General features: G+C 39.0%; 1 protein-coding gene across 3 annotated transcripts in view; it reads left to right on the top strand.

Moving 5' to 3' along the window:
- LOC136858145 (cytochrome P450 4C1) overlaps window positions 1–23,349 on the top strand; it is a 305,232-nt gene that overhangs the window by 212,512 nt on the left and 69,371 nt on the right. For all 3 annotated transcript variants that reach the window (XM_067137470.2, XM_067137471.2, XM_068225431.1), the window contains 2 exons: window positions 14,228–14,413; window positions 14,493–14,562. In XM_067137470.2, the coding sequence (XP_066993571.2) occupies window positions 14,228–14,413; window positions 14,493–14,562 (256 nt within the window). The remainder of the gene's footprint in view (window positions 1–14,227; window positions 14,414–14,492; window positions 14,563–23,349) is intronic.

The following is a 23,349-nucleotide window of genomic DNA, read 5'->3' as shown; positions in this document are numbered from 1 at the left end:
CTAATTATGAATGACTAATGCTAAATTACGTTGATGCATTGTGGTATTAAAATATGCTTGGAAGAGTAATTTAAAAGTCTAAAATGTTTACCAGTCTGTTGTAATGTCACTGATCTTGTAGTTCATTCACATATTCATTCATTTGATTGCAGTGTTACAATGTTGATACTGTTATTTTGAGTTTAAAAAGGTCTTAATACTAAGTTAAAAGGTACTGAGATTTGTAAAACTTGCATCGTTTTCACCGACCATAGTTACTTTTTAAAAACTCCCTCATGTCTGTTTTATCAGCCATATGGTACTGCCTGATTTTCCTAAATTTTAATACCTTCCTTTCTATCACATCTATTTTTAATTACTTTGGTTTCTCTATAGAGCTCATCTGGTTTTACCAGCACTGCATCCAGAATATTTGTCCCTCTAGTTGGTTCCATCACTTTCTGAATTAGCTGACCTTCCCATATTAACATACTTGCCATTTGTTGGTCAATCAATCAATCAATCAATCAATCAATCAATCAATCAATCAATCAATCAATCAATCAATCAATCAATCAATCAATCAATCAATCAATCAATCAATCAATCAATCAATCAATCAATCAGTCAATCAATCAATCAATCAATCAATCAATCAATCAATCAATCAATCCTGATCTGCATTTAGGGCAGTCATCCAGGTGGCAGATTCCCTATTTGTTGTTTTCCTAGCCTTTTCTTAAATGATTGCAAAAAAATTGGAAATTTATTGAACATCTCCCTTGGTAAGTTATGCCAATCCCAAACTCCCTCGATCAATCCAACCAAGCTTGAAACAAAGCCCTCATATTGGCTAGAGAGCGGCTGATGTGACATTGAACATCCACTTATGTACATCCAAATTTATCAAATCCAATCTTCAGCCTATACTTCATGGCCGTACCCTCAGTTTCCAAGCCACTTTGTTGCAACACTTTCAAGTAACTTCAACCGTCTTTCCTGATATAGCCACTGTTTTCCGTGTTGCACAGTCTTGAGCAATCTACACTGCCATGTGCAGACTCTTACACAAATTAAAGTTACACCAATATGAAGATACACAGATACAAAATTCCCTACTACAAATTCTTCTTACAATATTACGTTCTTAAATTTTAAATGAACAAAATTACATGATTTTCATGACTTTAATATTACGAATTATTTCATGAAAATTTCCGGGATCATACACCTGTATAGTTACAGATTAGCCTATAAATTGTGTTTCTTCCTGATGGTATGGGGATAACACTGCTCGGATATCCGGAGGCAGTGTTCCTATCTTAGCTTGTTCAACCAGCCACTTATTCATGAGTTGAAACGAAAGATTCTTCAATCCTAGAGGTAGCCTTTGATAAGTTAGTGGTGCACCACATTGTTTCGTATTTCCCAAAGAAAAAAATCCCGCTCTAGTTCGTCATGTTCGTAGCTATCAATTACGCCTACATCACCTTCTTGTTCACTCTCACTGTCATGATCAATGTCTGAATAATTTACCACTTCATCTTCACCATCAGATAAATCACAAACTTCAGCTCCCTCAGATCCTTGCTCCTCATCAGATAATTCCTAAAACAGCGTTTGTATGTCTTCTTCCTTCACAAACTTCGCCCTAAATAAAAATAGGTAGTTACTTTGTTTCCTCTATAGTCTACATTTTAAAATAATGAATCTCCAAGAACGTTTAAGGTACAATTTTACTTACATTTCCGGGCGCGTGGTGAAGAAAGTTCACCAAATGATAGCACGTGCGAGTCAAGGTCGAATAGCGTGACACGTCCAACTTCCTGAACAGATACCGCTACACTGAGAGTATCGATAAGACTTCGCCAAAAGGTACTAGCAGCGTGAAGGCTGTAGCACTTAGGAACTAAAAACTACAGATGAAATGCGCAGGTTGGTGAACGAAATTCACCAGCGCGCCCGGTTTAGGGTTAATGCCTGGCCACATCCACAGTTCCCCTCACTCAACTACTGTATCTTCCCCCTCCAGACCAAGCACCCTTCTCTCCATATTGTTGGCATTCCTCTGCATAATGTGACCATACCAGAACAGTCATCTCTCATGAACTCATTTTCTTATTTCAGTCACTGTTTCCTATGAAGTTGTTCTTGACTTGCCCCCCCCCCCCCCCAATGGCACTACAGCCCTTGAAGGGTCTTGGCCTACCAAGCGACTTTTGCTCAGCCTGAAGGCCTGCAGATTACAAGGTGTCATGTGGTCAACACAACGAATCCTCTTGGTCGTTATTTTTGGCTTTCTAGACCGGAGCCGCTATCTCACTGTGAGATAGCTGCTCAATTCTAATCACGTATGCTGAGTGGACCTCGAACCAGCCCTCAGTATCAGGTAAAAATCCCTGACCTGACAGGGATTTAAACCCAGGGCTTCCGGGTAAGAGGCAGGCATACTACCCCTACAGCACGGGGACGGCTTCTTGACTTGGTCCATCCTTCAAAATACCATTCATCCACAGTAGCATTTTTATTTTGACAACTTCTAGCCTCTGGCATTACGACTTTAGTGCCCATGTCCTTGCTTGATATGATTATCATTGCAGGTCTTAGTGCGCTCTTGTAGGCCTTTCTATTTAGTTGGACATTCATTCTTCTCTTACAGAGGACATCAGACAACCTTTACCAGTATAACAAGCTATTCTATACTCAGCAAGTTATCTTTAAAACCAAATTGTTATCCCCACATAGCCTACAGTGGATCCTAGTTACTTGAAACTATTCACTGTCTGTACCTTCTCTCCATCCATTTCTACAGTTTCAATTGCTGTCCTTCCTAGCAGTGGCGGCTGGTAGTATCTGAAGCTGGGTGCTGCATCAACATTTTCAATGTTGCATTTTTAAATGAGAATCTTACAGAAATAACAAGAAACTCTAGTATCCTTAAGTAATGAACTGCATTCCTATTAAAACTGAAATATATCCAGCAATTAAAACACAGGAAATAAGAGGCTAATTATACAGTATAACTACAGATATTCTTACATCACTTGAATTGAAAATTTGTCCTCCTGTTTTACACTGATGCAAACTTGTCAGTCACCCTTTGATTGAAGTCTGCGATTTCCTTGACCAGATTTCTTTCTATAGAAAGCATTGTCAAGGCCGACAACCTTTCCTGGTTCATAGAGTTCCTTAAGAAAGTTTTATTCTCTTCAATGCAGAAAAATATCTTTCTGCTTCGACAGATGTCATAGGGATTGTAAGAATTAACTTCAACAGTTTCAAGCACTCATCAAATGTCTTCTCTAGGTTGTTGGTTATTATAAACTCTGCTAGACTAACAGCACCCAACAATGATCTGAATTCTTGTGCTAAATAGATGGAAGATAGTTCATAGCGTAGTTTCAGTTTGTCCAAAAAAGTATACACTGAACACACTATCTGTTAGGTACTTTCAGGGAACTTAGAACAGTACGTGGGGAAGTTCTCTGAAAGAAACAATGATGAAGCTACAAGATGACCTGAGAAGCTGAAACGATCGTTAGCCTGGGAAATTATCACATCGCACACTTCCTTTACTTCTCTTTTCCATTCAGTCTCGTCCAATTTCTTTTTTTCAATGAGCAATAGTAGGTTCATTACCACTCATGAGGTCAATTTCTTCTCAGATCTTGGAAATGTTTACTTTGAATGCTGAAATGGCCTTATGTGCAGAACCCGCATCGGTGTCTCTGTGTTGTAGCTGACCGAAGAGAACTTGGCATAATTTTATGGTAGAATTCAGGCCGATAATTGAAACTACAACTGAAAATAACTTTTTTATGACCAAGAGCTTGACAAATTGTAGTTTCACATCTGTGCAATTAACTTTTGGGGAGTTTCATTTACTTTGTTCTTCTATAATTCTTCCAATAAACATGCAGTTAATGTCTGTGCATCATGTTTTGCAGGAGACAGGAAACTCCAGAACCTTTCTATTAGTTTGCTTCTTACTGCGTAACAGTACACAACAGCCATCTGGAATATATTTGAAATTTCACTGGTTTCATCTGCTATAATAGCTAAAAATTCTGATTTCCTTTTAAAAATATATATATCTTCCTGTCATACCCCCAACATAATTTTCAAAAGTTCATTTTGAATTGTTTTGGATGTTCCTTTGAAACAGTTGCCTTTTCCAAATGACCTTCTAGCACAGCATTCAATTCAGTGCTAGAATTAATTAGTCCTCTGAAAAGACCTGGGTTTAATAATGAAAAAATGAAATGGCGTATGGCTTTTAGTGCCGGGAGGGTCCGAGGACAAGTTCGGAAACCACTTTATCTCAACTCAATGTAATCCAACATCAACGCCTTAAGACGCTGCATCAGGGGTATAATTAGCCTGTTTTCTTTTTGTTTGAAAAGTTTCCAAACAAAAAACACACACATTAATTAACAACTCACTTATGTACATACATCACTCACTGTAAGCTAAGCGCCAAATCGTAAACAGTTGTCAACGTGTTAATGACAAAAGAATGCAGGGGTGTAAAGCCTTTGGGAATAAAACAAAAGAAGATTGTTTGTTTACAAAATTAATTTCCTGTGATCAAGACACTGGTTTATCAGTTTAAGTATATCGGAAGAAGGCTCGAATAATAAACAAGAAACACTTGTTGGCAAAGGTATGTGGAATTGAACTAATTGCTTGATTAAGATACGTTGTGAGGAAGGATACTGAGGACATGAGAAAAGTAGATGATTACTATCACCCTCGGGGTTTCCACATATACAGTGAGGGAGGTTAGTGATGTTGAATCTATATTTGTATAATGGGGTGAGTGCATGATTAAAAATCTTATAATGTTAATAATATGTCGTTGTGTGTATGAGCCTTTTAAATACCAAGGTTTTTGTGGAATATTAGGTTGTAACTGATAATAGAATTGGCCTTTCGTTTGTGCGGAACGTTGCCACATGTCCTGCCAAGTTTGTAAAGCGTCATGTTTTAGAATGGGGAAAATAATCAGTAAGAGGAGTTTCTATCTTAAGAGGTTTCGAAGAGGAGTTACTAGCTTCTTTTGCGGCAAGATCAGCTTTATTGTTACCTGGGTGTACTGAATATCCTTTTATCCATATTAAAGTTAGGTACCAGATCTTTCGAGTGGATATAGAAGATGTTTAACATTATATAAATATCCATTATATGACTGTAGATTGGTACTTAAAGCTTGTAGCACATTTGAGAGTCAGTAAGAATGTTTACTTTTTTGAAGGAATGTTGTTGGACATATAACAGTGCTTGCCTAATTGCAAAGAGTTCAGCTCTAAAGATAGAAACATTATTCGGGAGATGATACTGAACGCTTGTAAACATATTGGAGTCATAAAAGGCAGCATCTATGCCTCGATGGGATTTCGCTCTGTCTGTATAGATCTAGACAGTTGCTATCGTTTGTCTGCATTCATCGATGCTTGTATGTGTAACATAGATGACAAAGTCATCTGCAAACGCTAGTACTGTAGCAAATGGTATTATGATCTGTTCTAAGTCACTCATATATAGGGCAAATAATATACCACTTAATATAGCACCTTGAGGCAAACCATGCGCTGTCTGTCAACTCAGGATATGGTACTGTGGTGATTTAATCATTAATGTGCGATAAGAAAATAACTGATGCAACATAAATAAAAATTTGAAAGGAAATCCCTTCGAGGCTAGTTTTTCCCATAGGAGGTGTAACGGTACCGAATCATAGGCACCTTTTATATCAAGAAATATAGCAATAGTGCTATGTTTTCTCCAGCGGGCTAATAGAATATCAAGAAGAAGTATATTAATCGGATCTTGGGTCTTACGACCTTTCATGAAGGCATATTGAAATTTGGGAAACCGATTATAATAGTCTAACAACCATACCAGTCGCCATAGCATGATTTTACAAAAGGTTTTGCGTATGCAAGAACTCGGTACTATTCCGCGGAAATTCTCAGGGGTATCAGGAAGTTTATGTTGTTTCAGTATGGGTTTTAAATGAAAATCATTCCATTAAGTGGGGATGCGCGCAAAGTGTAGAATATCATTATAATAATTAAGCAGTATAAGTTGTGCCTGAGGTGGAAGTAGTTGAAGCATGGTGTAAGTTATGGAATCCGGACCGGGTGAAGAACTGTTTGCAGTTAACAGCATAGCTCGTAGTTCATTTAATTGTATTGGTTGTATTAAAGAAGAAAAATGGGGGGGCGTCGTGTAGGAGGGGGACGGGAGTTGAGGTACTGTATAATCTGGTGTGAGGGAATTGAGAAAGGAACAGAGAATGTCTTTAGGTATAGATTGTTGTGTTTGATGATGAGAGGCTCTTGTAATCATTTGTATAGCATTCCACAAATGGGCTGCCGGGACATGAGAAGTTAATGATGATATGAATGCTCTCCAAGCAGCTCTTCTTTTAGTATTAAATATAAGTTTAGTTTTAGCGATATGGCACTTTATATTCAAATAATTTGCTTGCGTTAAATATTGGCGATAAGTTTTAAATAATATCTTGCGTTGTTGAATGAGTTCATGACACTCTTTATCCCACCACTGTATAATTTGAAAAGGCTGGGGGGAAGACGAAAGTATTGGTTTAAATGGATGATAAGTATTTAGATAATTATTAAGGATTATAAGAAGAGTTGAAAATGGAAGATTATGACCGTGCACACTTATAAATTAATTATTTAGGTATGTAATGTATGTATCGTTATTAAAATTTCTAAAAGATTGTATGTTACTGACTTGTTCTACTAATCGCATCGAAGGTCGTGGTTTACCAATACCATAAGTAATGATAATTGGGTAATGATTGCTCGTGTGAGTATCTGATAAAGTGTGCCAAGTAATCTTTGGGACCAAAGGTGTACGATATAGAGTTAAATCCACGGTGCTTGGAGGGGATCCGGAGGGGGAGATTCGCGTGGGTGAACCGTCATTAAGGATCATAAAATTATGCTGTTATTATTATTATTTCGTATGGCAAAACAAGGAGAAGCAAAAAGTAGATGTGAACCTTTCGGTGTATCATATATACTTCCCCATTCTGTATGGTGGCAATTGAGGTTACCAAACACAATGACATGTGATAAGGAATCTAATTGCGAAAAAAATGGGACCATTGTGTTGTCGAGATATAAATATCAGGGGGACAGTATATATTAACTAAATGTACATCATTATGTGTGATGTCAACAACATCAGTTTGGGGGATCTGATTGTGAATTGGAAAAGGCAGATACCAATATGTGAAGGAGTTGTGTATACATATTGCTACGCCAGCAGAGCCGGGGCCATCTTGTTGTACAATATTATATCCCAGGAGAGAAAAGTGGGATTGTGGAGTAAACCATGTTTCTTGAATCATAAGAATATGGGCCAAACTTTCATGAATAAGTAATTGTAGTTCCTGTTTTTTTGGAATTACACTCCTAGCATTCCATTGTAGGATGTTTATCATACACGTCTAGAATGCTTGCTATGTGGTCTCATAATTTATAAACGACCTGAGTGAGTTGGGGCTCATTGCCCAGTGTTTGTATTAATAATAATATATATTGAATTTCTTTTTGAAGGTGGTCCTTCTTATTGTGTATTGGGTGGGCCTGTGGGGCCAACGTATCTCTATTATACACATTTTGTGTGGTAGAAGTTGAAGGTTGAACTGTTGAGCAGTCTGATGTCGTAGTTGGTTGGTAAGCAGATCATTCAAAAGGAATATTTTCATTGTGGATTATGGACATATACCCCCTTCTATCATATCCTGGGATAGGGGGAGGCGGAGGAGATTGCAAGATAACTTGCGTAAATTTCATTTTTCTGGGATTTTCAGGAGGAGATGGAGTATGATCTTGAGATAATGGAGGAAAGTGTTGAAGGTGTTGTTGCGGATAATATATCAGGATTGCTACTTTGCATTTTGCTTCTTCAAGGGAGATATATTCGGTGCTCATGATTTTTTTCAATTGTAACTGGTATTTGTGCTCCGGACATTCAGGAGAGCCCGTCAAATGCTCCCGTTTACAATAAACACATTTTGTGAAATGTTCAGTGCATTGATTGGTAGCGTGCTGTTGGGAACATTTGTCACATCAATAAGCTTGTGCTTTACAGTGTTTTTCTGTATGGCCATACCTCTGACATTTCCGGCACCTAATAGGTGCAAAGATAAATGGCTCAACATCTAAGTAAATTTTGTATAATGATACCTGTTGAGGTAAATTCTGCGCTCGAAAAATGACTTTAATGGATCATGTGGGTAAATATTTGATTTTGTCGTTTTGAACAACTTTTCGATTTAGTCGCTGAATGGCTTTAATAGGCACTGATGATTTAAGGTGTTGAAGTATTTCATCATCCTGTAAGTTCTTATCAACGCCTCGTATGAGACCTACACGTAGGCTTTAACTTTAAGAGTCTCAAGCATCGGATTTCATAGGAAGGCATTTGCCTGTGATGCCGTTTGAAATGTTACTTGAATGCGATTTCGCCCCTTGCGTTGCAGGGATTTTACATTTAATTCATTTTCATAGAAACGTCTTTCTAAGGCCATGGGGTGTAATTGACCAATATTTTTGTCAGTGGATGATTCCACAAATACTATATAGGAACCATAATGGAACTTATTAACTTATTATAGTACTCCGGCACATTTGTGGCCTGGGCTACAGTATTAAGTTGAATACTTTTTTGATCAGCTGAAATTTCCTTATTCTGCGAAGTTTGCCCGCGTTGATCGTTCGGTGGTAATTGGGTTTGCGTCTGATTAGAAGAGTCTAAAGAAGAACTGTCTATAGATTCATCATCAATATGCACTTCAACCTCTTTTCCAACAATTAACTGATCACCTGAAAGGGGCCAATGCCCCCTGTTGGAGGTGGCCATCCTTCACTTTGCACTCACTATACACCACTAGAGAGAACACCAGCAACTGACACGCCATGTACGAAGTCACTAACACACGACCGTCGTGGCTCACGGTGAGCAAGCAACTAACGTTTTACGGTTGACAAAAGTATAACATGAAGTTATGCTGATGAGAAAACGTTTCCTCCGAAAGTATATCCTCAATACAAATTTGGGAATAAAAAAATGGTTATGAATGCCGATGAAATACCAATGTTGGTAACATTGTGGTGGTGCGGTATGGCTTACCCTGGGGGCATGGGAAAGAAGATAGCATTGCGAGAGGAGAGAAAGCAGGGATGATGTCATCTCTGCAGAGTGATGCATTCTAACAGCAACATTTGGAATTGTTTTTTGATAGGGGACTTGCTGTCTCGTGCAACTTCCTAGGTCCAATACTGGCAGGCTTGCTACCTGATACTATAAACTGTATACAGTCTTAGGCTCATCCCTGCTGAAACTAAATAGCGGCGCGCTGTGTGCTAGGGAGTTGCCGTTGAAAAGTCAACCCCCTCAGTTTGATTCGAAGAGAGCAGAGTTTAATGGCCCGTTATGAAGCATTAGTACATCGAACAACCAAAGGTGGTTGATTTTAACACATTTTAGAGTATATGTTAGGTTTACTGAAAAATAGGAATAAAAGATGGAAAATGTAGTGTAAAATTATTGGGAGTTGTGCAACACTGCAACAGTACCATGCACCGCCCTTGCTTCCTAGGTATAAGTACTCAGTTTTTTTTAAAAAAAGACCTCTGTCCTCTAGGGCTTTCTTCTACCATTCCAGTTTACATTCAAGTGTTCTATGCTGTTCTAATTCTATGTCATCTGAAAATTACATGCACCAAGTAGTTGGTTCTCAATGACAAGATCGAAGTTATAGAGAGCTAGGTGGAACCTTGTTGAACACCAGCTTGAACTGGTATTGTCTACATCAGTCCTACACTGCTTATTACCGGTAATTTAGCTTCTTCATGGTGTGTGACATAAGTTTTATATAACTTAAAAGATTTTTCAAGTTCAATAGAAATAATGCATTGTAACATACCTGTAAAAATACAAGGAATAAAAATACACACTATTAAGCAAAGAATGACATGTTTCACTCTTAAAAGATCATCATCAGATTCTATCGAGTCACACTCAATATTTGGAAATAGATTTCTGTCTAAATACCTATGAATTGGAAAAGCATTGTATGCTGGAGTGGAGACAAGGCAGGATTTCATTAAGATAAATTCCTATAGATGTTCTTCCTCCTAGACTCGTCCTACGACATTGAACTTTACATTTGTTTTATATTTTTAACTGCCAGTGTTCACTACAGTACAGAAAAGAATATGTAAGATTTTCCCATTACAATATTGCATTTGGAAAAATCTCTCACAGAATTCGTCTACTCAGCTATTCACTTGTACAGTGATCAACCAAACAAGAGTTTATGGCAAACTCAAGTGAGGAATGCATAGCAAGCTGATGGGAAGAACACGCTGTATTCTCCCAGGACCCTATTGTTCCTTTTTGGAGACAGTCACTGTTCTCTTCAATATGAAGGAATGAGGAGATAACCCCTGCCCCCCCCCAAAAAAAAAACAAAGAAATAAAGATTAAAAACATTAAAATTTTCCTTTATGTCGCACTAACACAGATAGGTCTTATGGTGATGATGGGATAGGAAAGGGCTAGGAGTGGTAAGGAAGTGGTCTTGGCCTTAATTAAGGTACAGCCCCAGCATTTGCCTGGTGTAAAAATGGTAAAAAAAAAAGAAAACATCTTCAGGGCTGCCGATAGTGGAGCTTGAAGCCACTATCTCCCAAATGCAAGCTCACAGCTACACACCCCTAACTACATGGCCAACTCACTCAGTAAATGAAAATCAGGCAATGATTTTTCTCTCCTTACCTTAATGTTATAGCAGCTTTACACGTAATAAACTTCATATTAGAGCCCGTATTGTCAAAGTATCAACTTGTAAAAATTTGGATTATATAATTCCACCTTTACAATACTGCAAGTGTCTTTATTAAAAAGACTACATTAAATAACATTCATGATACATGTTTCATCCTCTTATGGGACATCTTCAGTCACAAATACAAAACATTAAAAATAAGGCGAGGACACATTGAATTGAGTAATGTCCTTGCCTATTTTCGCAATTTTGGTCTTAAGATTTAAATATTTGTTAGCTCTACCTGCCTGGTTGGCATCAACATTACACGTAATAAACTTCACATTTTCACAAGTTGTTATAGCAGCTGCTGAAAACAGTTTACAAGGGCTAACTTGATGTCTGGCTTGTATATCTTACAGCTTTTTGTCATTTAAGACCTTCTTTTTATAGCTAGATAAGACTATTTATTTTAACTGGTAAAGTTAGGGACTCTTGCCTCTGTCTTACAACTAACCAGTACAGTAAAATACACTAATAAAATAAAATCTGAACCTAATTCATACCCTTTTATACTGAACTAATTAATTGGTCTATACATAAAGTAACTAATATACTACATAATATTACAAAATTACATCCTTGCTTCCTAAATACAGTAATAATTTAATACACATGTAGAAATTAACAGAAAAAATGACAATGTTATTAATAATAGTAATAATATAATGATAATTTTGTGTGGTTACTTCCAGCCTGGTGCAGCCCTTATAAGGCAGACCCTTCACTGAGGATGGGCGGCATCTGCATGTAAAGGAAATGTCATGTTATTGTAGTGAAGGATAGTGGTGTATGTGGTGTGTGAGTTGCAGGTATGTTAGGCACAGTACAAAAACACAGTCCCCAAACCAAGGGAATTGACCATTTAGGGTTAAAATCTCTGGCCCGGGCAGGAATTGAACCCAGGACTCTCTGAACTGAAGAGCACTATGCTGACCATTTAGCCAAGAAGCCGGACAGTAATGATGATGATGATGATGATGACCTTGATAACTGTATTATCATTTTTCATTTAATGTTAAAAACTTGGGGTAAGGATTACTTAATTGGGGGATCGCTGCTGAGTACTACTGCTACAATTTATTTTTAATGATAGAAACATATAATAATAATAATAATAATAATAATAATAATAATAATAATAATAATAATAATAATAATAATAATAATAATAATAATAATAATAATAATAATAATAATAATAATGATAATGATAATGATAATAATAATAATAATAATAATAATAATAATAATAATAATAATGTATGTACACTGACTGACAGAGCAAATGCAACACCAAGAAGGAGTGGTCAGAACTTTATGCCAATTGCAGGGTAGACTGACGTCACTGAGGTATGCTCATGATGTGAAATGCGCCGCTGTGCTGTGCACGTAGCGAACGATAAATGGGACAAGGCGTTGGCGAATGGCCCACTTCGTACCGTGATTTCTCAGCCGACAGTCATTGTAGAACGTGTTGTCGTGTGCCACAGGACACGTGTATAGCTAAGAATGCCAGGCCGCCGTCAACGGAGGCATTTCCAGCAGACAGACGACTTTACGAGGGGTATGGTGATCGGGCTGAGAAGGGCAGGTTGGTCGCTTCGTCAAATCGCAGCCGATACCCATAGGGATGTGTCCACGGTGCAGCGCCTGTGGCGAAGATGGTTGGCGCAGGGACATGTGGCACGTGCAAGGGGTCCAGGCGCAGCCCGAGTGACGCCAGCACGCGAGGATCGGCGCATCCGCCGCCAAGCGGTGGCAGCCCCGCACGCCACGTCAACCGCCATTCTTCAGCATGTGCAAGACACCCTGGCTGTTCCAATATCGACCAGAACAATTTCCCGTCGATTGGTTGAAGGAGGCCTGCACTCCCGGCGTCCGCTCAGAAGACTACCATTGACTCCACAGCATAGACGTGCATGCCTGGCATGGTGCCGGGCTAGAGCGACTTGGATGAGGGAATGGCGGAACGTCGTGTTCTCCGATGAGTCACGCTTCTGTTCTGTCAGTGATAGTCACCGCAGACGAGTGTGGCGTCGGCGTGGAGAAAGGTCAAATCCGGCAGTAACTGTGGAGCGCCCTACCGCTAGACAACGCGGCATCATGGTTTGGGGCGCTATTGCGTATGATTCCACGTCACCTCTAGTGCGTATTCAAGGCATGTTAAATGCCCTCCGCTACGTGTAGCATGTGCTGCGGCCGGTGGCACTCCCGTACCTTCAGGGGCTGCCCAATGCTCTGTTTCAGCAGGATAATGCCCGCCCACACACTGCTCGCATCTCCCAACAGGCTCTACGAGGTGTACAGATGCTTCCGTGGCCAGCGTACTCTCCGGATCTCTCACCAATCGAACACGTGTGGGATCTCATTGGACGCCGTTTGCAAACTCTGCCCCAGCCTCGTACGGACGACCAACTGTGGCAAATGGTTGACAGAGAATGGAGAACCATCCCTCAGGACACCATCCGCACTCTTATTGACTCTGTACCTCGACGTGTTTCTGCGTGCATCGCCGCTCGCGGTGGTCCTACATCCTACTGAGTCGATGCCGTGCGCATTGTGTAACCTGCATATCGGTTTGAAATAAACATCAATTATTCGTCCGTGCCGTCTCTGTTTTTCTCCAACTTTCATCCCTTTCGAACCACTCCTTCTTGGTGTTGCATTTGCTCTGTCAGTCAGTGTATGTATGTATGTTCAGTCCACAGCCCTAATGATGGTTGGATCCTCAACAGCTCTGCCATCAGCTGTCATAGATGGCCTAGGTATCACTGAAGAGGCATACTAGAGAAATGAGGAGTGGGGTACTTTCCTGTTGCTTTCCTCACCAAGCCAGAAGTTGCTATTATATATCAGTTTGCCAATCCCACAGAAATGCATGTATCAACCAACCGTATGAGCAACATTTTCATACCATTCATAGCAGGGACTGGCTTCATAAGGAATGGCATTACTAGCATCACTCATACCTCAGTCACTTTCATATTGTCAAAGCCAAGGATAAGACTGAGACAGGTCAATTAAAGTAACAAAACTGGCCTAGCCTATACCAGAAGACAATGTTACTGTGCATTTCATAATAAATCACTGTGTGTGTCAAGTAAATCACATCTAACTAGCACAAGTACATTGATCTACTAATGACTGAGTCTTACAGGACAGAGTATGAACAAAAAAGCTGTTGTCTCCAGCCAGGTAGCTCCTTGCTTGTCCCTTGAGAAAATAAATACAAACTGCCCTTCCTGTCAGCTTGCTACAGGCACCTTGCTCGAGTTGTGCTGTAAACCATTGTTTGGTGATCACTGTATATTAGAAGGGAGATGAAATGAACCATAAACTATGTACAATATATAACTATTCTTCATATTTTCACAGGTATTAAATGGCATAAACACCGTAAAATCATCACTCCTGCATTTCATTTCAAGATTTTGGAGCAGTTTGTTGATGTGTTTAATACAAATGGTGATATCTTGATCAAGAAACTAAGGAATGAGGCAAATGGAACAATGATTGATATTTATGACTACATCACACTGTATGCCCTTGATGTGATATGTGGTGAGTTTACACTTATTTATAATATCCAGTGGCTGTATTGAGATAATTTACAGTGTTAATGGAGGTAATTTGTTCACAGAAACTGCTATGGGAGTCAGCATCAATGCCCAGGAGAATAGAGACTCTGAGTATGCCAGAGCTTTGAGGAAGTATGTCTGCTAGCTTATTGTTTCATGCATGCATTTCTAAAAATCATTATAAGTTAAATGGTCGAACTGAAGATACAGTATGAGTTACTATATCATACAACAAAAATAAGAGTCATAGGCTAGAGGAAGTATTGTACTGTAGATACCGTACTTCAATGTAGTGTACAATATGAACTGAATGTTAGTTCTTATTCATGACTTATGATTCACTTGGTTGTGAAGGAGGTACTTTTGGATAACCTTGAAAATATAATTAACTTTTTTACAACTGTAGACAAATCTGCATTTCTTTATACAGGGCTTTTTGTAAGAAACCTGACTGCTTGCACGCAGTTGAGCCAAGGCTGACTCTCCAGCTGGCTTTCTCCACACTTGAGGTCCACCTGTACTGTCTTTGCTTCTTAAATCTGCAAATGTAGGCCTACATTTATACAGTATAAGAAACTAAACTAAACTCTTACCTCATAGCAAATGCTGGAAATGTTGTCCTTCTACAGCTAACCAGGATTTGTACCAGGTAAACACATTTCAATTGATTGACTTAGCTTCGTCACTGTAATGTTTCTAATTGCAGTTCATATGTTTTCCTTAAGTTCCCTCAATGTGTGTGTTTTGGTTAGTACACTTCGTCCTTCAGGATGCCCCATAAATAAAAATCACAGACTATTAAGCCTAGATCTGGGGAGTGGGAGGGCCATAATTCTGCACTAAACACTCATCTTCAAACACTTCTGTAATTGTATTCATGGACTCCTCTAGTGTATGAGCAGTTGCAGAATCTTGTTGATGCCTAGAATATGATTTTTCTTCTTCTGTTAGCTTGTTGAAGAAAGGATGAAAATGATACATTGGTAGTCAATTGAACCTTCAGTCACTGATGACAGAAACCATTTACAATAATGCACACATGCTGCAGGTTCAGTTGGTTTTAAATTATGAACACATGTTCATTTGTTAAGTTTGAATTTTAATGATTTTGTTCCTGCATCTGCTGAAGTCACTGAAACCCCAACTTGCTGTGATAATTTCAATAGAGATTTTCATGGTGAATGTTGAAGTTTTGCACCAATTTAGTCTAATTTTCATTCTTTTAACACTGCATGTCTTTGTGTGTGTTTCTGGCTTAGCACTGAACCAATAGTCTCAAACTTATTCACAAGATTGTGAACTGAAGTTCTGGAAGTTGGCAATTACTCGGGAAACTTCCCAATAAAGTCAACACAAATGTGTCGTGCTGATTTGTATTTAGAATACGGTAACACTAGATGTAGTACCCAGCATTGCCCGGATAGTTTTTGAATGTTTACCTTTAATGTTTGTATTACCAGTTAGTTAAGTGTGAAGTGAATTTTTATAGCATTCTCTTTGAGATGTTGATTTTATGACATAATATGTATTTTACAGTGTTTTAAATGTGTTTGATTTCAAGTTTTAAATTATTTAATTTTTGAATAAACTTTGTCCTTGTGGAAGCTGGAATTGAATGAGAAGTATTTGATCCTTTCAAGAAATAATAACTATATGTATTTACCCATCGCACTCTAGATATGATGTATACGATTTCACCTGTCACTGAGACTGTCACCAATCAGCCTTGTGGCCCAAAAGGAGTGGATTTAACACTAATCTCGGTCATTTTAGACTATTTACTTTTAGCACCTCTCAGCACCCCATCTCAATGGAGGCTGAACATGGACTTAAACGGCATCCAGAGCGTCAAAATTTATACCAGAGATACATAAACAGTGGATTTGATGTTAATATTGGTTATTTTCCATTATTTTTACACATCACCCCTTCCCATTTTCCACTCCCAGCAGATGTGATTTTTCATCTCCATAGTTTTTTTTTTTCTTTCTTTTTTTTTTTTTTCCAGATGTTAAGTCATGTGTACCAAGTTTTGTTGAGAGCTATTCTGGAACATACCATTATAAAACCATAATCTTGGTTATTTTTACATTCATTTTCACCCCTTCTCAACCTCCAGAGTGTCACCGTTCAACTCAACAGCCTCATAAACAATGTATTCGACAGTAATATCAGTCATTTTCATTTATTTTTATATTTTACCACCTTCCCTAGGAGTGCTGTGGATGTTTTACCTCAATAATAGTTTCTTTCAGATAGTAAGACATGTGTACCCATTTTTGATGAGGGCTATGCTGAAAAAAAATAAACACGCATACATCCATAATTTTGGACATTTTGAACATTTTCTTTTCCACCCCTTTTCATCTCCTTGCCAATAGGGGCTGAACAGCGACATCCGGAGTGTCATTATTCACCTCAGCCACCCCAAAAACTATGCACTGTACATGAATATTTGTTGTTGTCTATTAATTTTTATATTTTACCCGTCTTTCTGTTTTTTTATAATTCACCAATGCCCCTAGGTGTGCTAGGGGTATCTTACCCCCATAGTAATGTTTTCTATATAGTACGTCTTGTGTGTACCAAGTTTGGTTGAGAGGTACGCTAGAACATACACACATGTCCTTAAATTCGGTTCCATTGGACATTTTCTTTTCTTCACCTGTTCTTACCCACATGAAGTTGGGACTAAACATTGTCTTAAACACGTTCATCTCAGTGACCCCAAAAACTATGGATTAGACACAAATGTCAGTCATTTTTGGGACTACTGGTGCGATTCAAACCAAACCTGGTACACGTATGACTTACTATCAGGAGATAAACCGCGTGGGGGTATGACAACCTTAGCATCCCTAGGGGTAGGTGTTGGAGGGGTGAGATATAAAAATAATTGAAAATAGAGTTGTATCCATAGTTTCTGGGGTCGCTGAAATGAACGATGACACTCCAGATGTTGTTTAAGTCCAGGTTGAGCCCCATTAGGCAGGTGGATGAGAAGGAGTGAAGGAAAGAAAATGTCCAAATGACCGAGATTATGGATGTTTGTGTGTACGTCCCGTATACTGTAGCTGTCAACTGAACGTGGTACAAATATTACCTACTATCTGGAAAAATAATACTATGGGAGCAAGGCACTGTTAGAAGCCCTAGAGAAGGGGGCAAAATATAATTATGACTAAAAACGACTGATATTAGTGTCAAATCCATACTTTTTGGGACTATGGGAGTGATTTAAAACTTAGTACACTAATGACTTACTATCAGGAGACAAACTGCATGGATGTGTGACAACCCTAGCATCCCTAGGAGGGTGGTGAGTTGTAGAAATAATCAAAAGTAGTGTTGAATACATTTTTCTCAGGGTCATTGAGATGAATAGTAATGCTCCGAATTTTTTAGAAGTCCAAGTTCAGCCTCCTTCAACAGTCAGTCATTAAAGCAACATGTTTTGCTGCTGCCAGTTCGATGTTCAGCTTATGGTGTACTTCGTCATATATTTCGCCTAGAATTCCCTAAGAAAAAATAATTATAACATAGGTATCAATCACAGAAATGTCCGACTCGTTGGCTGAATGGTCAGCGTACTAGCCTTCGGTTCAGAGGGTCCCGGGTTCGATTCCTGGCCAGGTCGGGGATTTTAACCTTCATTGGTTAATTCCAATGGCTCGGGGGCTGGGTGTTTGTGCTGTCCCCAACATTCCTGCAACTCATACACCACACATAACACTATCCTCCACCACAATAACACACAGTTACCTACTCATGGCAGATGCCCCCCACCCTCATCGGAGGGTCTGCCTTACAAGGGCTGCACCTGGCTAGAAATAGCCACACAAAATTAAAAATGAAAAAAAATCACAGAAATAGCTGGCAATTAATTGTAATACTGTACAATAAATGGTGCAATATGAGTTCATTTTCCACCTACCTCAGACAGAGTTTGGTGACATGGTAGTTCATACCTTGGATTTAAATCGTTAATAAACTTCCTGAAGCCTTCATCCCGGACAATGTCGAGCGGTTGCATATCTATAGAAACAAACATTGAGGCGGCCCCGTGGTGTAGGGGTAGCGTGCCTGCTTCTTACCCGGAGGCCCCGGGTTCGATTCCCGGCCAGGTCAGGGATCTTTACGCGGACCTGAGGGCTGGTCCGAGGTCCACTCAGCCTACCTGATTACAATTGAGGAGCTATCTAGAAAGCCAAGAATAACAGCCGAGAGGATTCGTCATGCTGACCATACGACACCTCGTAATCTGCAGGCCTTCGGGCTGAGCAGCAGTCACTTAGTAGGCCAAGGCCCTTCAAGGGCTGTAGTGCCATGAGGTTTGGTTTGGTTTGGTTTGGTTTGGTTTGGTTTGGTTTGGTTTGGTTTGGTTTGGTTTGGTTTGGTTTGGTTTGGTTTCGTTTCGTTTCGTTTCGTTTCGTTTCGTTTCGTTTCGTTTCGTTTCGTTTCGTTTCGTTTCGTTTCGTTTCGTTTCGTTTCGTTTCGTTTCGTTTCGTTTAGTTTGGTTTGGTTTCGTTTAGAAACATAGTCAAACTCTGATTCAAGCGCTTATGCTCTTCACTGCCTGTGCCCTGTTAGTTTTATGAAACAGGGCACAGGGGCGTACACCTCGCTGCTTTGCTCAGTTGTTGGATCCAAACACTGCTTATGACTCCTCTTTAAATGATCAAATAAATTAGATATGCCGTCTCCCGTTGAAAAACTACGTGCACATAATTTTCACTTTGCAGATTTCTTCTGATCGCCCTCTGCATGGAAAAAATTCCAAACAACTGATGGTTTTCATGGTACTAGCTACATAGTGAAGGTAACGGTGCCAGAAAGTTCACCCGTCACAAGCAGCAACTGACAGGAAGGAGTGTTTTGTCTGAATGAGCAGAGCTTGTTCACTCTGTTTCCTCCACCACCCTCCATATACCTCCGCAATTCTCTGCAGTAGTACCGGAGAACACTGGTGGAGCGCTTCACTTGCTACAAGTGATTCAATCACTCAGAGGACTGCCTTCTCTCCCAGCACTAAACTGCTTGCTTGAAATTTGGGTACATTTTCAAATGCAAGTGTGCTGGCGGCATGCCATGTTCGAGAACTAAACACTGAAGGATGTACTGTTTAGCAGTTCTTTGTTGGTATTCTGTGATAGCAGTCATGGCTACAAAGTGGGAAAAAGTGCTTTTAACTTTAAAACAAAAGCTTGAATTACTCTAATTGGAAAGTTTGAGAAAGGAGAATCAATATATGATTATGGAATTGGTGTTCAGACAGTTAGAGACATCAAAAATAGCAAACAGAAAACTTAGAATTCACTAGAAATTGCAGCAGCAAAGCAGGCCCCTCTAAACAAAAATGTATATGAAGTTGACTTTTAATAACTTGGATGCAGCACTGTTACAAAGGTTCTATACGAAGGTATATGAATTTCGGTTGCTATATGCACTGAAAAGGCAAAATATTTTCATGGGGCCTTAGGCTTGGAATGTTCATTTTGTGCATCATCAGGCTGGTTTACAAAGTTTAAAGAGTGATATGAAATACAGGAAATTGGAGTGCATTATATGATTGCTGAAACTCTCTTAGATTATGTTAAACAGGGAGAGTTTATTTAAACTGATGATGTTGCACTTGTATACGAAAGAACATAAATGAATCTCAAATTCAAAAGAAACTTACTGATCATTTTTCACCAAACAACAAAAACTGAGGTTTTGTATACCAGTACATTTTGTATTTCAAGTGTTTTACCAACAATAGATGTTGTATGTACTTTCATATTGGCCTACTTAATTGATAGAAGTGGTTACTGAATGTGTTAACTGTTTAACATTATTGCATTTTCAAACAGTGTTGCATGTTATGTATTATTAAAAGTTTTGTTGCATTTATTTTGTCCGTGTTTTCAGTTATCCGTGCAAATTTGTCCGGTGATTAGCCCAGATAATTGGGAGTTTACTGTAGCTTCTGCTTTAACAAAGAAAGAGATATAAGGCTCATAGGAGTGCACAGTCATATGAAAACCAAAATATTTCAATAACTTAGGATCCTAGGACAAAATGGTTTGTGGCATTTGAAAGAGCATAGATTCATTGTAGAGAAAAGATTTAAGAAAATGTGATTTTCCATGTTTGGTCTGTGATGAACCTTAAGAAGATGAGCTTCTTCTGTTAGTATTCAAGTGGTTGGTTCCTATGAAAACCAAATAAAGAGAATTAACAGTGATGGAAGCATGCTTTGATAATGGTGCATTCAAATTTGGTCATGTGTCTCTTTCCCAGTGATTCAGAGAGGTATGAAGTGCTGAGTTCATATTTTAAAAAGTTGGATGTACCTATATTTCTTTTGTTCAGCAACAGTGTATGTCATTGAAATATTCACTCTTCCTATATCTCCCTGTGGGTGGGAGCAGTAAAATACATCCAAAGTATCACCTGCCCATCGTAAAAGGCAGTTAAAGGAGGGGACCAGGAGCTCTAAACCTTGGAATGGGGTTGGTGACCATGGTTTCCTAGCTGAGTCTGGGTTTACTTGTATAGTAAAACCTGCCTTCAGCAGAACCTTTATGAACCAGAAAACTGTCCACGTCTGAAAATTTTCCCGGTCCCGTGAAATATTGTTTAATATTCATGTAAGTTTATCTATATTTAGTGGAACCTGTCTGATGCAGAAATGGAATGAAATTTTGCTAATTATAATGGAGGAAATACGTACATTTCCTTCCTATTCCTTTTTAGTACATGTATATTCTGAATGGATCTAAGATGGCTGAGATAGCATTCAGCCAGTGGTCTGTCTCTTTGCTCGATGCTATAATTTGGAATGCAGAAGCAGTGCAAGGAGTGTTGTCAAATACAATACGTCAGTGCTGTCACAAAGCCAAGTTTGTCTCGCACCCTGATGAAGGAACCATAATAAACAAAAATACTGATGTGCTACAACAAACTCTCGAACAGTAGAGATAGAGGCAGTGTTAGAAACATCAAAGAGTTTGTCACCCATCTCCTCCAAGAAAAGAAAACTGAAATTGATGGCAATGAGGACAAGAACGAAGATGATGAAAGAAATGCTTTATGCAACGTGAAGTCCTACCGACATTCTGTCTTTTTCCTTTTTCGCTAGCAAAAAAGTGATGCAATATTGTTTGGCATCCTAATTGAGAACCGTGCTACCAGAGATAGTTGTGTCCAGCATATAATTTTGGATTACTGGAAATGACAGTACAGTACTGTACAGTATCAGTATTGATTTTATTTGTATAAAACATGTAATGTGTATTAAATAAGTGTATGTACTGTACTACTGCGCACTGTAAGGAAGTTCTAAACAAGAACAGATTTGTGTTAGTGCTGATGAACTAGTGTATATACAGTAACTGTGTGATTAGTGTTGCTGGGCTGAGTGGCTCAGATAGTTGAAGCGCTGGCCTTCTGACCCCAACTGGGCAGGTTCGATCCTGGTTCAGTCTGGTAGTATTTGAAGGTGTTCAAATACGTCAGCCTCATGTCAGTAGATTTACTGGCATGTAAAATACTCCTGTGGGACAAAATTCTGGCACGTCAGCATCTCTGAAAACCATAAAAAAAGTAGTTAGTGGGACGTGAAAGCAATAACATTATTATTTATTAGTGACATTATTGTATCTACTACCGCACAAAATCATATATAAATCTACTGATGGATTATCTAACAGAGGTATGTACTTATGATTTTCATTTTATATTTTAACCACCTTTATGAAATAGAAACGTTCATACAGTACAGAGGAAAAAAATTCTGGTCCCTTGTGTTTCTGCTGAATAAGGTTTTACTGCATCAGTCATCTCACTTTCTTCTTTCCCATCTGACCTCCCTTGATCAACTGTTGTTCTTTTCTAACCCCGATGGTATTAGGTTTCTGAAGTCTGGTGAGTCGCGTTTTCCCACCCTTCTCAGCCCTTGTCTTTGTCCAATATCTTCATTTTTTGAAGTGTCGGTCCCTTTCCACATATTTTTATCTGATTAGTGCTGATAGAGGATGGTTGCCCAGTTGTACTTCCTCTTAAAACAATAATAACCATTACCACCACCACCACCACCACCACCACCACCACCACCACCACCATCAATATCCTGTACTGTATTGTAGTGTACTGCAACATGATGACTTTATTGCCTGTCATTTTATATCTATACATTGTCAAGTCATATACAGAGAGACTAGCAGTTACCCGCGGCTTCGCTCGCATGGATTTTGCAATTTGATGAAAGTAATCGTTCCTCGGTACAGTACTAATACATTATCTGAAAAACCCGAAATTATTACAACTCGCCGAAAAATTGACTTTCATTTACCCCAGAAACTCTTTGTTAACCATATTTGTGGTATTGCCTTTTGAGGAAAAGATGACCATGCAACATAGGACTGTACATGTGAGAAACAGTCTCCTCTCAAGTCAAAAAATATAAATAAATTTAAAAAAATGTTTCTTTATTTTTAAAGGAGATTCCAAATACCTATTTGCACGTCTGTAGCATCTTCAGTTTTTCTTTTTTTTGCAATTTGCTTTACATCACACCAACACAGATAGGTCTTATGGCGATGATGGGATAGGAAAAGCCTAGGAGTGGGAAGGAAGCGGCTGTGGCCTTCATTAAGGTGCCTGGTGTGAAAATGGGAAACCACAGAAAACCATCTTCAGGGCTGCCAACAGTAGGGTTCGAACCCACTGTCTCCTGGATGCAAGCTCACAGCTGCGCGCCCCTAACCGCACGGCCAACTCGTCCAGTTCTTCAGCTTTTGAGATATAAGTAGAACGAATAAAAAGAATTCAACCCCTTTATCAATCCTTCTCCCACCCCCACCTAAGTGGATTTTCCATAAACAAGAAAAAGCATGTTTCTTTATTTTTAAAGAAGATTCCAAATACCAGTCTTCA

The sequence above is a fragment of the Anabrus simplex genome, chromosome 1 (assembly GCF_040414725.1).
Source record: "Anabrus simplex isolate iqAnaSimp1 chromosome 1, ASM4041472v1, whole genome shotgun sequence".
In the NCBI taxonomy this organism is placed as follows: Eukaryota; Metazoa; Arthropoda; class Insecta; order Orthoptera; family Tettigoniidae; genus Anabrus; species Anabrus simplex.
Note: the sequence above shows the minus strand (reverse complement) of the source record. Positions and strands in the feature narration are given on the sequence as shown.